We start from the raw sequence: 14,008 nt of genomic DNA on the forward strand, positions 1-14,008 counted from the left end.
CTCGTCTCTCAACTGGAATTTCCCTTGGAAGTCTGCGGGAATATGGGTTGGCACTGAGTCTCCTTCCGAAACTTCCCGGGAAGGGACATACTCACTTCCTTCAGAATGGGATACAACTTTGTCCGCAGCTTTGATGGTTTTTCGCAGCTTCCCTATAGATTTTTGGACCGTTAGTAGTAATTTGGTCCTTCTTTGTCCTTCTCTTCCCCTGCCTCGAGAGGATTCAGCCCTATCTTTTAGTGTATCACTTGCACCTCTAGATCGAACCATTGTCTGCATACACAATCAGTGAAAGCTCATTAGTATTGTTGTTAAAAGAATAATTAAAGGAAGACAGATGACAGTGTTCCAAAAGCAAAGGTCTGCTAACAGTGGAAAAAGGAGCGCAGCCGCGGAATGGCTACCGCTGTCCGCAAAAATTGGGGCGCGGCTGCGAAAAAGTTTGACCATCACTGAGAGCGAAAAAAGGGGCATGACCGCGAAAGCTACACCGCTGTCCGTGGAAAAATGAATGCGATTGCGAACCCAACTTATCAATTCTCTGAACTTTAAGTCTGCGGTTCGCGAAAAAATAAGTGTGGCCGCATAAAGCAGGCCGCTGACAGTGGAAATTCCTCCATTGACCATGAAAAACAAACCATTTTTTAACTCAGACATTATATGAACGCTGACCGCGGTATTACGATCGCGACCACGGAATTCAAAAAAGAAACGGGCTACCTAGGGTTTTCACTAGCATACAACTTAGGCAATTTAGGTGGTAAAATGAATAACCCTATCCCTCATTAGGCATGCACAACAAGTATCCACATGAATTTTTAACATCAATGCCTATATTATGGTGATTAATCAAACCCTAATTAAAAAAGAAGAATTTATAGCTAAGAGAAAAGAGGAGTAATATATATATATATATATATATATATATATATATATATATATATATATATATATATATATAAGCAATGCGATAATTTGAGCATACTAGTTGTTTGATTGTATGTTGGAAACTAACTTCTGATTAGTGCTAAGATATTGGCAGCAGATTAGAGGAGATGAATAGTAGGCTAATTCTTTTCAGAGTGAAAAGTGCGAAAATGGTAAAAGGAGGAGGGCCCTCCTATTTATACTAAAACCCTGAGGGCCCACACCGACTTACCTGGCTCGGCCGCGAAATTCCACCGTGGTCCGCACTTTTGGCTGATTTGAAGAGTTGCCTGTTCTATAACACCGCTGAGAGCGGAAAAGTGGACACGGTCATAGAATAAGATCCGTTGACCGCAAAAATGCCACCGCATACGCGGTTGAAACTTCAGAGAGGTCACATTTTGGACTTTTCAAGTCTGCGTCCGCTACCAAATCACGCCCCCGCGAAAAAGCTTCTGCTAACCGCGGAATTTTGAGTGCGGTTAGCGGTCCACTTGCATACTTAGCCAAATTTTCCAGTATTCGTCCTGCACTGCATCAAAAATTCCCACACAATCTTCACAACCAGTTATTCCAAAACAAATCCTACACTAAGAAGAAAATCAAAAGGAAGAAAAAACACATGGGTTGCCTCCCAAGAAGCGTCTGATTTAACGTCGCGGCACGACGCATGTTACCATCATTATTTGAAGTTGATCAAGGCCACCACGTGGCTGTCATCAAATTTTCCCAGGTAGTGTTTCACTCAGTGCCCATTAACTCTAAAAACTTTACCATTTTTATTCTTTAAATCAAGAGCACCAAATGGAGTTATATGTAGCAATTCAAAAGGGCCACTCCATTTTGACTTGAGCTTTCCCAAAAGCAGTCGTAACCGAGAGTTGAATAAGAGAACCAAGTCACCCTCCTTGAATTCCTTGCTCCGGGCATACTTCTCATGTAAGTACTTCATCTTGTCCTTATACAAGGACGAGCTGGAATAGGCATGAAATCGAAACTTATCTAGTTCATTGAGTTTCTCTATCCGAAGATTTGCTGCAATATCCCACTCAAGATTTAACTTCTTCAGCGCCCGCATGGCCTTGTACTCTAACTCAACCAGAAGATGGCATGATTTCCGAAAGACCAACCGGTATGGAGACATACCAATTGGAGTCTTATAAGCAGTCTTGTAAGCCCACAAAGCATCATCCAGTTTCCTTAACCAATCAGTCATATTTGCATTGATAGGTTTTGACAGTATGATCTTTATCTCCCTGTTGGAGACTTCAACTTGTCCACTAGCCTGAGGATTGTCACACCTCCTTTTTCCGTCCCTGCGAGGGGTGAAGGAGTTTTTTCAATTAAAGGACAATCGAAACGGGATTTAATTATTTATTCAGAGTCGCCACTTGGGAGATTTAGGGTGTCCCAAGTCACCAATTTAATCCCGTATCGAGGAAAAGAATGACTCTGTATTATAGTTTGCGAACCAGAAATCCGGATAAGGAATTCTGTTAACCCGGGAGAAGGTGTTAGGCATTCCCGAGTTCCGTGGTTCTAGCACGGTCGCTCAACTGTCATATTCGGCTTGTTTATCTGATTTTATACAATTATGAGCTAATGTGCAAGTTTTAACTTTTAACCGCTTTCGTCATTATTTATATATTTTTTCAAGAATTGCAACATCATGGAAATACATCTCCAACCACGTCACATCAATGCACCCGTGGTTGTTGGCACATTTCAACTCTGTTGAGATTTGGATTTGGGTCACATAAATGTGCACCCGAGTTTTAAGAAAATTAAATTATTAAAAGGCGTGCCTAAAGCGACTAGCGTATCATTTACTTTGGGTAGGGCCGTGAAATTTTGCTAAACGGTCCATCCCGAAGTCTAAGCAATTTTAAAGCAAATATTTACCGAGGGCCCCACAATTTTGTATTTTTATTCGGTGAGGCTCATCTCATTCTTATTTTTTAAAGGAATTTGCAACGTCATGGACATGCATCTCGGATCACGTCACAATCAATGTACCCGTGCTTGAGTTGTTATAGTTGGGTTTCGAATATGATTCATAAATTATGAAAATGATGCAAGCAGGGCAGTCCGTTGCAAATGCGGGCCCAGGCCTAACGTGTATGGCATAAAACTAGACTTGGACCATCTTATTCACATGTTACTACCTAGTTATATTATACTAGGCATGTTTACAGTTTGTCAAATTAAAAAAAACTTAGCAATCTAATTTTAATCCTAGACCATTTACATGCTGAAATTAACCAATAGTATTTAACTAAACAATATTCCTATAAGTTCCGAAATGGTCTATTCGTTTGATGAACTAACGTGCTTTTTGAGACATGGTAATCATCCAACAATAACGAATTAACTAGACAGAGTTACTACACCATTTATTTATTTTTAGGCAATATATAGATAGTTCGTCCGTTAAGCTATCGTCAGATATTCCACTATATATATTAAACAGCTACATGATTCTGTTTAGAGTAGGCTAAATAATTTATATATACAAATAAAATTCAGCATATAATTAAATAAATTTAGAACTTCAACTCTTCATTTTCGTATTCATGCTTCATGTTTCAGTTTACAGTAACCAGCGTGTCAGTTGTGTACCTGATATTGGAAGCAAAAGAAAAGGGAGATCAGCAGAAATTCAGTAGCATACAACAACAGCGACACCCAGTAACCAGCAACAACCAGCAACAGATTTAAAATCAAGATAAAAATCCAGAAACACCAACAACAATCAATGGACAAAAGCAAAGGGAATCTTTTCAGATTGGAAGACTAATTAATGTTCAACCCTTAATTTCTGAATCCGTATATCAGAATATTTAGATTGTATATCAGGTGTATACTACTCACTCTTTTAATTTCTAGAATGTTTTTATTTGTATTTTTGGAAGTTTTAATATTTTCGGAATTTTCTCTCTCTTCAATATTCAGCTCTCCTTTCTTTCTCTATCTTCTTTTTTTTTCTTTAAATCTGTCCAAGTCCCCTATTTATTACCATCTTTCAGCAATTTTTAAAAATTAAAATCTACTATCTTCCACTCATCCCCTTTTTAATCCCACTACATAATGTTTTGTCTTCCACTTCATTAAACAAATAGATTATCCTTCCCCCATTATATCTTGTTCCACATGCCTATATTAAACAATTATTATTTCCACTACATTATGTCTTGTCCCTCACCATGTACTATTTTAATATTATTTAATCTTAATGGACAGAACACTCAAAATAAATAATTGTTCAGATTTTTAATTCCAAAAATATCCCTCCGTCCTTACTGAAATTACCATTTTACCCCTGAAAATACTGCATTTTACCAATCTACCACGTCAGCTATAACCAATTCACCTAATCAATTCTAACCAAAATATAGCAGCTATAACCAATTCCTAATCAAATTTTATGAACAAATTCAAACTAAATGATGAACAACAAAAAAACAACTTGAATTATTTTGACTGAACAATATTTTTAAACAACAAAACTATTTTCAGATTCACCAACAATAAGAAACAAATATATTCAAAGCATGAGCTCAAATTCAAATTAAACTTAAACAAAATAAATAAACAGATTCAAATCACTAAACTCAAATAATCAATTGATCTTCAAATTAAATCCAACAAAATTACAACAAAGATACATGATTCAAACTAAATCAAAAAATTAAAAACCAAAACATAAACTCACATTAAATAACTAGATTAAAAACGAACTTCAAACAAAAAATGAACATGAATTAAATCTATATTAAACAACAAACATGGATGATTCAAGCGTTAAACTGACATATTCCTATATTACAACTAAATTCTTTTAAACGAATAAAAACAAACCGAAGAAGAAATAATTAATTGAATTTCAACTTGAATCTAACAACATTAAAATTAAACTAACAATTTCTTTTAATAAATAAAAACACATGAACAAACTGAAAAAAACTAATTAATTAAATTTCAATTTGAATCTAGTAACATTAAAATTAAACTAACAATTTCTTTTAATAAAAAAAATGATAAACATGAAATTAATATCAAACATATCTAATTTCAGATCCGAAAATATAAAACAAATTACGGACAAAAATGAAACTTAAACCAACTAACCGGATCGGAACGATGATGAACTCGAACGAAAACAAATCTGCCCGGAAACAAATATTGCACCAAAATAGTTCGACGACGAAGATGACCGAAGAAGAAGCAATTGATCATGGCAGTCGCGAGGAGAAGGGGAGCTGGTTTTGCACTATGTATGTGTGTGTATGTGTTGATGTGTGTGTGTAAGAGTGTGACGGGGTGAAGGGGAAGGGCTGGAAGGGAAAGGGTAGCCATGGGAGGGGAGCTTGGAAGCTTGAAGAAGAAGAAGGTAAGAGAGGGGCGGGTGGGATTTTTCAACAGTGCAAAATTTTTTTAGGGTTTTGTTTTTGAAATGAAAGATAGGGAAATAGGGGTGTTGGGTCTTTGGGGTTATGGACTGGGTCGACCCGGTTTGAAATGGACCGGTTTGTAGGGAAAGGTTGGGTATATTTGGGCCTGTGGTCCAAAATTGAAGAAAAGGCCTAATTCCGATTTTCTTTATATTCTTGCTCTCTTTTCTTTTACTTCCTAATTAATAAAACTAAAATTCTAAATTAACTTATAAACTAAATTAACTTATCAAAAATACTAATTAATTCCAAATAACTATCATCGCACATTTAAATAGCAATTAACGATAAAATCGCACAATTTAGACGTTAAATGCTAAAATGCAACGTACATTATTTTTTATGATTTTCTCATTTTTGTAAAACAAACTTAAATAAATACTAAATGAAAATGCAACATATTTTATATTTTTATTAATTTAAATAAATAAAAATGCACAAACAAAAATACAAATAATTATACAAAAATTGCACACAAAGGAAAATTGTTTTATTTTGAATTTTTGGGAGTGATTCTCATATAGGGCGAAAATCACGTGCTCACAAGGATGATAAGGGGTTGATACCTTGTGATTGACACCATACTTTGCAAGCAAAGTGTCAAATTCCCTATTGTAGAAATGAGAAACCCCATCATTGATGATTGCCCGATGAGTGTCAAACTGTGTGAAGATACTTTTCTTGAGAAATGCCACCACCAACGGGCTTAGTTGTTGGGAAAAGCCATGGCCTCAACCCACTTGGAAACATAATCGGCCACCAGAATGTAAGTGTTGCCACATGAACTCACAAAAGGCCCCATGAAGTCCATGCCACATACGTCAAAAATGTCAACCTCCAGAATAGTGGTGAGAGGCATTTCAACCTTCTTGGATATTCCACCAGCTCTCTAACACTCATCACATCTCTTAACAAGCTCACCAGCATCTTTCTACAGAGTTAGGCCAATAAAATCCATAGCTAAGAACCTTTGAAGCAGTTCTCGCCCCACCATGACGACCAACATAGGGCGAGGAATGGCAAACATCAAGAATACTCATTTGCTCCTCCTCCGAAACAATCTCCGGATAACACCATCATTACAAATCTTGAAAAGATAAGTCTTATCCCAATAATAATCCAAGTTGTCCCGTTTAAGATTCTTCCTTTGGTTAGAAGAGAGCTCACTCCGAACAATGTCGGTCACAAGAAAATTGGCCCCATCGGCAACCCAAGGCATACTATCACTGAGGGAGTTGTTCATCTGGCTATGCATCATTAATTCCGAGACCATCTTTGGGTTTCCTCTCCTCTTCCAAGCGAGACAAGTGGTCCGCCACTTGATTTTCACTTCCTTTGTGATCAACAATCTCTAGGTCAAATTCTTGAAACAACAAAACCCATCTTATCAATCTATCTTTAGAGTCCTTTTTGGTCATCAAGTAATGGAGTGCCGCGTGACCAATATGAACAATCACTTTGGCACCCATGAGATAAGTCCTAAACTTTTCCATTGCAAACACAATTTCTAGCAACTCTTTTTCCGTCACCGTATAATTAACCTGGGCATCATTCATAGTTTTGCTTGCATAGTACACCGGATGAAACATCTTGTTCACCCTTTGCCCCAAGATCGCTCCTACCGCAATGTCGCTAGCATCACACATGATATCAAATGGCAAGCTCCAATTGGGTGCGATGATGATGGGAGTGGTAGTCAATCTATACTTGAGAAGCTCAAACGCTTTCATGCACTTATCATCAAACACAAACTTTGCATCTTTTACAACAATTTACACAAGGGATTCACCACCTTGGAGAAGTCCTTGATGAACCTTCGATAGAACCCCGTATGCCCAAGAAAGCTCCTCACTCCTTTGACGGAAGTAGGAGGAGGGAGTTTTGAAATCACTTCAATCTTCACTTTGTCCACTTTGATATCGTTCTTTGAGATCTTATGTCCGAGCACAATGTCCTCCTCGACCATAAAGTGGGACTTTTCCCAATTAAGCACTAGATTTGTCTCTTCATATCAGGCCCACACTTTGTCAAGATTACCCAATCATTCTTCAAAAGAGTCACCCACAACACTAAAATCATCCATGAACACTTCCAAGAAGTCCTCCACCATGTCCGTAAATATAGCCATCATACACTATTGAAAGGTAGCCGGTGTATTACACAAACCACATGGCATCCGTGAAAATGCAAAGGTGCTATACGGACAAATGAATGTGGTTTTCTCCTAGTCCTCTGGTGCAATCAAAATCTAGTTGTAGCCTGAGTACCTATCCAAAAAATAATAATATGAATGCCCAGCAAGTCTATCCAACATTTGGTCAAGAAAGGGCAATGGAAAATGATCTTTGCGGGTCACTTTGTTCAGCTTTCAGTAGTCCATGCATATCCTCCATCCGGTGACAGTCCTAGTGGGGATCAACTCATTTTGCTCATTTGTGACCACAGTCATACCCCCTTTTTCGGCACACATATACCAGTGAAATCCATGAACTATCCGAGATGGGTTACACAACCCCTGTATCCAGCCACTTGATAACTTCCTTCTTGACGGCCTCTTGCATAGCCTCGTTCAATCTCCTTTGATGTTCCATAGAGGGTTTGGCACCATCCTCAAGTATAATCTTGTGTATGCAAAAGGCGGGACTTATCCCCCGAATATCAGCTAGAGTCCATGCAATTGCCTTCTTCCTTCGTTGGAGCACCTCAAGGGTGGCATCTACCTGCACGTTAGTTAAGCACGCAGAAAGAATAACAGGTAAAGTTGAATAAGGGACTAAGAATTCATACATGAGGTGTGGAGGTAAAGGCTTCAACTTCAATATGGGAGGTTCCTCGATTGAGGGCTTTGTTGGTGGAGTCTTTCTGTTCTCAAGATCCAAGGAAAGTTTACGGGGCTTATAGGAGTATGAACCCATTCCTTGCAAGGCATTGACATACTCTACCAAGCCTTCATTCTCAGTCACATCATGGTTCAACAATACAGCTTCCAAAGGATCCTCCACATTGATCATGGCACTTGTGTCATCAACTATCACCTCCGTCACCAGATCCACAAAAGAACAAACCTCAGTACTATTCGGTTGCTTCATTGATTTGCACACGTGGAAGACAACTTTTTCGTCACCCACCCAAAAGGTGAGATCCCTTGCTTCCATGTCAACCAATGCCTTCCCTGTTGCTAGGAAAGGCCTTCCCAATATTATCGGCACCTCATAGTCGATTTCGCAGTCGAGAATCACAAAATTCACAAGCAAAATAAACTTGTCAACACGGACTAGAACATCATCAATAATACCAAACAACCTCTTCATTGTTCTATCTGTCATTTGCAATCTCATTGAAGTAGCTATCGGTTGACCAATATCCAAAGTTTTGAATACAGAGTAAGGTATCAAATTTATACTTGCTCCCAAATCACACAAGGCCTTTGCAAAATCCACACTCCCAACGGTACATGTAATAGTAAATGCGCCAGGATCCTCAAGCTTTGGAGCCATAGAGTGAACAATGGCACTCACTTGATGAGTCATTTTGATGGTCTCACAATCCATAGATCTCTTTGTAGTTACCAAGTCTTTCATAAACTTGGCATATCCCGGCATTTGCTCAAGAGCTTCCACCAAGGGCACATTGATCGACAAACTTTTCATCATCTCAATAAACTTCTTGAACTTGTATTCATTTTTCTGCTTTGCAAGTCTTCGAGGGTAAGGTGGAGGAGGTCTTGGCAAGGGAGCCTTGACTATAGGCATTACCATTTTTGGAATGTCTATTATGTGTTCTCTAGACGGGTTCACGTCATTTTGAGTCTCCTCCTCATTGTCATGAATATCAATTCTCACATCACCATCCAAATTCTCTTCACTCACTTTCTCATCAACTATTGGATCATCATCATTTTGCACTTCAACATCATCACTCACAACTTCCTTTTGCTTGGAGGTACTTGCTTCAGCACCTCTACCGCTCCTTGTGGTTACCGCCATTGTATGGTCAGTATTGCTCCCACCCTTCGGGTTTACTACCGTGTCACTAGGTAGTACCCCCTTAGGGCGAGTGTTTAAAGCTTGTGAAATCTAGCTAAGTTGGACCTCCAGATTGCAGATAGATGTATTATGGGACGCCAATTGGGCATCGGAGTCGGAGTTTTTCTTTATCATTTGCTCAAACATTGATTCAATCCTTCCCATCTCATTGTTTGATGAGCTAGGACTTCGGGACGAAAATAGAGGCGGATTGTTTGGCTGTTGAAACATTGGAGGCCTTTGAAAACCTAGCCCCCGATTACCTTGATTACCATTATTTCAACCCCATTGGTTGTTGTTGCCACCCCAATTGCTATTGTTGCCCCAATTCTGGTTGTTGCTCCCCCAATTGTTGGAGTTGTTGTTATTGTTCCAATTTCATTGTCCTTGGTTTCCCCAATTCTGATTATTTTCTTGCGATCTCCACTGTTCATTTAGAGCATTACCCCGTTATCCTTGATAGTTGTTGGCATAGAAAACCTCTTCACTTTGCTCACCATACCCATAATCCTGGTTGTAACTACTACTACCTTTCTCATATTGATCTTGATTGCCTTGTATTTGTTGCCCATGCTGTCTCTTCTTGTTTACCAATAGATTAACCCCTTCCATTGCATTTACTTACTTTGGTCCCTGAATCTACTGAAGTTGTGCTTTGGCTAACTGGTTCATGGTTGTTGTCAACTCAACTATGGCTTGTCCATGGTCTTGAAGTTCCTTGTGAAGATTTATGACATGAGGGTCCCCCTGAGGAACATTTACCCGACTCTGCCATGAGGAACTGTCAGCCATCTCATCAAGAATCTCACAGGCCTCAGCATAAGGCAGCTTCATAAAATTCCCCCTGCTAGCTGGTTTACCACACATTGATTGGTCGTGTTTATACCCCGATAAAATATCAGTTGGATCATTGCTTCAGTCATATCATTGTTAGGGCATTCCTTAAGCATAGTTCTATATCTATCCCAGATTTCATAAAGAGGTTCATTTGGTTCCTATTTAAAAGCTAAGATCTCATCCCTTAATGCAGTCATATGTCCTAGTGAGAAAAACTTGGCTATAAACTTGTCGGACAACTCATCCCACGTAGTGATGGAATGGTTGGGAAGTCTTTTGAGCCAGTCCAAAGCCTTTCTTCTAAGTGAAAAAGGGAACAATCTCAGTCTCAATGCATCTTCTGACACATTTATCTGTTTGCTTTCCCAGCATGTATCCACAAAGCCCTTTAGATGTTTATATGCATTCTGATGGGGAGCGCCTGTGAAGTACCCTCTTTGCTCCAATAAGTTCAACATGACATTTGTAATATGGAAATTGCCTGTCCGGGTCCGAGGTGGGACAATTACACTTGCGTAACCTTCATTTGAAAGCACCCGAGGAGCTACTTGCGGAGGATCTGGGGGAGGGTATAGAATATTTTCATTGGCCTGGCGGTCTCTTCTTTGAGCTTGAGGTACTAGAGGTACCTCATCTTCAGCACTATCATCTACCTCCTCCCCCGGGAGAACATTTTTTATAGGATCATTATTTGCCATTTTGTACCCGAATCGATTAACTCACACAAGTTAGTTAAAAGAAGGAAAGAAAAACAAGACACACAACTAGTCAGATAGATAGCCAAAACCGTTTAACTCCCCGATAACGGCGCCAAAGGGTGATCGACTCCAACCCTGCACCACTATATAATGGCGAGGAATGGTCGATGCAGCTTTTACCCAAAAGGTCGGGATCGATTTTCACAGGAAGTTAATATTGGTTGAGAGTTGGGTTTCTATCTAATGTAGCTACGTGTGTTGCTTTTAATTGCACTTGTAACCATGCTTGGATTTGTTTCTATTCTACTTTTAATGCTATTGATTGCTGAAAATAATCTAAGTACAATATTTTTGTAAGAGTTTTCTCAATTAATAAAAAGCACAAGGGAAGTGACTTACACCTAGGTGAGTATCTAATGGGATCTAAAATTTAGGACAAGCTTGTTATATTAGGGATCGTGATATAACCTTTACACATAATTACTCACTCTATACCTCTCGGTAATTTGAGTGACTTTGCCCTAATTGGCTTTCTTAAGCCTAATTGGGTGTTCAAACAATGTAAGTAAAATTGGCTCAAGTCGGGTATTACTATCTCTAGGTTTAACCCTTTAATTGGGGCTATCAATCTCTTGAATGCACATTCCTTGTTAGCCTAATTTTCCTAGACTTAGTCCCTCTTTCTCAAGAAGAGTCTAAGTCATAAAGGCACAAATCAGTATTTGCAACCACTAATTCTACAATTAAAGTATGAATCAAGCTAAATATTACTAACCCATAAACAATTAAGCCCTAAATTGAAGACCCATAAATACTCACACAAAGGGTTGAGTCACAACCCTAGCTAATGCGTTTACCTACTCATAATCAAGGTAGAAATTAAAGATGAAGATGAAATATAAGCCATAAAAGTTGATTACAAGAATAAAATCTAAGAATATAAGCTAAAGCTGCTCTAAAATTACTATAAATGGTAAAGTATGGTTGTTCAAGAGCTCTCTAATACAAAAGATACCCTAAAAATGTGAAAAAGATCTATTTATACACATCTAAAATTACTGGACAAAAATACCCCTACGGAGGTTCTACTGTCAGCGAAATACTGAGCGGCTCAGCGCGTGGACTTTTGCAGCCGCGCGAAAACAAGCGCAGACCGCGTTTCTTCACTTTTGGACTGGGACTGGGTTAAGTTTTACGGATAGCATAAAATCTACTGCGTCAGCGTTGGCTTCTACCGTGGCCGCGTAAAATGTTTGCGGACCGCTTTCCTCAGTCAAGCTCACTTTGCAGGGTCTCTGAACTTTGATCGACTCTCTCAGCAGAAATACCACCGCGGTCTCATTAGGTATTTCGCAACCACACTTTTTCATCGCGGTCAGCAGTCTCTATTGCACCTAAAACACCTTCTCTGAATCTCAATTCTGCGGACAACGTAAGGCCGCTTCAGCGGTGGACCTTCCGCAGCCGCTCTTTTCCTTCGCAGTCAGCGCTTTTATTTCAGCTTTGAACTTGTGCAAATTTAACTCCTTCATGGGTTGGTTATGGCTTTCTTGCCTCATTTTGACCAAATGCTGCAGACAAGCACAATAAGTCAGTTTTCGGGAATACTTTTACATATTTTTTATTCAAAATCTAAGCAAAAGAGAGCATAAGATAGGCTAGAATCCATAGTTATCAATGTTAATGGTAGACGTCCCATCAGTCAAGTTCTTCGAACTGTAAGAGCGTGTAGCTAATGGATTGTGGAAGTTGGTCCCAGGCTTAATTGCTGGTTGTTGTTGTTGTTGCTGAATTGATGGAGTTGAGCGGTATACTTTCTTAAACTCCGACTCTAGATTAATTGTATAATTGTATCTTAATCTCTGTTATGGATGCGAATTAATTATCTTACAGTTGGTATCAGAGCCAACATAGTTAAGGGTTAAGATCAATAAAATTAATCTTGAATTTCGTAATATATACAGCACTGCTTTCAACTTTCGAACAGCAGTACAACACAACGAAATTTGGTTCACTATGTCGTTGTTTTAGATGAACTTCTCGTCAACGGGTAGAGATGTATCTACTATTTTTGTAAGATGGCTTTTAATCTATTGTGATTGAAATTAGAGTATTAAAATCGCCAATAAGTGAAAAGGGTTAGGAAGAGATAAATAGGTGGCGGCAGCAAAAGTGGGTTTAACCACTGGATTGACAAAACCAGAGAAGTTTTTCTTTCCCTTGGTTAATTATTGGATAAAACCAATAAGACAACATTAAAATTGAGAGGGTTTCTGGTGGTATGTTTTGAAATTGGTCAATTCAATTTGAAAGAATTAATTGAAGTCCAAAGGGGTTTTTGTTTACAGTTGCTGCGGAAAGCAGCATACCTATTTCTCTTTATTTTTGTTTACACTTTATTAACCCACTTTGTCCCAAAATCCCTTCAGTTGATCTTGCAATTGTTAAATGATGGTTGCTGCTTTTACTAGTTGGTTTGCCTGTGGATTAATTTTTCTAATTCAAGATTACGTTTGTCACTTGTATGTCGAACGTAAAGTGTCAGAAATTTTTGTTACGTACCTTGCTGATGTAGTCAGAGAATGGATTTAAAATTTATATATATATATATATATATATATATATATATATATATATAAATTATTATTGGTGTTATTTTATCACATGTATTAACGTGTATAACTAAGAAGCTGTGATTAATAAATAGCATCACCAAAGTGGTCTATTTGTTTGGAGTCACTAAAAAGTTCTTAATATTATATATACATGTGAGATTATTTAATACATGGATTGAGAATTATGATTAATAGATAGTTTCCACCAAAGTGGTCTGTTTATTTGAGTCATTGAAATATTCTCAATGCATCATGTCCAAATTATCCTTTATAAGTGTGCACTAGTGTTGGAGATTTCCTTTTGATACTAGTGACGCTAAATTGATGCTAAGGATAAGTTGTTGTAAGAGGAGGTTTTATGTCTCTTACCTAAAGGAAGAACACAATGTATGCCTTTTACTCTTGGAAAATAGGGGAAGTAGGTTTTGTATCTCTTGCCTAAAGGTAAGGATGCA

General features: G+C 38.3%; 1 protein-coding gene across 1 annotated transcript; it reads right to left on the bottom strand.

Annotated features, from left to right (window-relative positions):
• Positions 1 to 1,672: 1,672 nt before the first annotated feature.
• On the bottom strand, positions 1,673 to 6,418 carry LOC138881351 (uncharacterized). Its single transcript, XM_070161576.1, has 3 exons — positions 6,347 to 6,418; positions 6,119 to 6,267; positions 1,673 to 2,243 (listed from the first exon to the last, which is right to left on the bottom strand). Exons 1-3 carry the CDS (start codon positions 6,416 to 6,418, stop codon positions 1,673 to 1,675), a joined length of 792 nt encoding a protein of 263 aa, XP_070017677.1.
• Between the last annotated feature and the right edge of the window lie 7,590 nt (positions 6,419 to 14,008).

The sequence above is a fragment of the Nicotiana sylvestris genome, chromosome 11, assembly GCF_000393655.2.
Source record: "Nicotiana sylvestris chromosome 11, ASM39365v2, whole genome shotgun sequence".
NCBI lineage: Eukaryota > Viridiplantae > Streptophyta > Magnoliopsida > Solanales > Solanaceae > Nicotiana > Nicotiana sylvestris.

Excerpts from the sequence above, each read along its gene's own strand:
- LOC138881351 (XM_070161576.1), bottom strand. The coding sequence starts at position 6,418 with ATGAGTATTCTTGATGTTTGCCATTCCTCGCCCTATGTTGGTCGTCAT. Across the intron at positions 6,268-6,346 it reads GGGCGAGAACTGCTTCAAAG|AGAGCTGGTGGAATATCCAA; the intron begins GTTCTTAGCTAT and ends GATGAGTGTTAG. Across the intron at positions 2,244-6,118 it reads GTGGCCGATTATGTTTCCAA|GGACGGAAAAAGGAGGTGTG; the intron begins GTGGGTTGAGGC and ends CACCCCTCGCAG.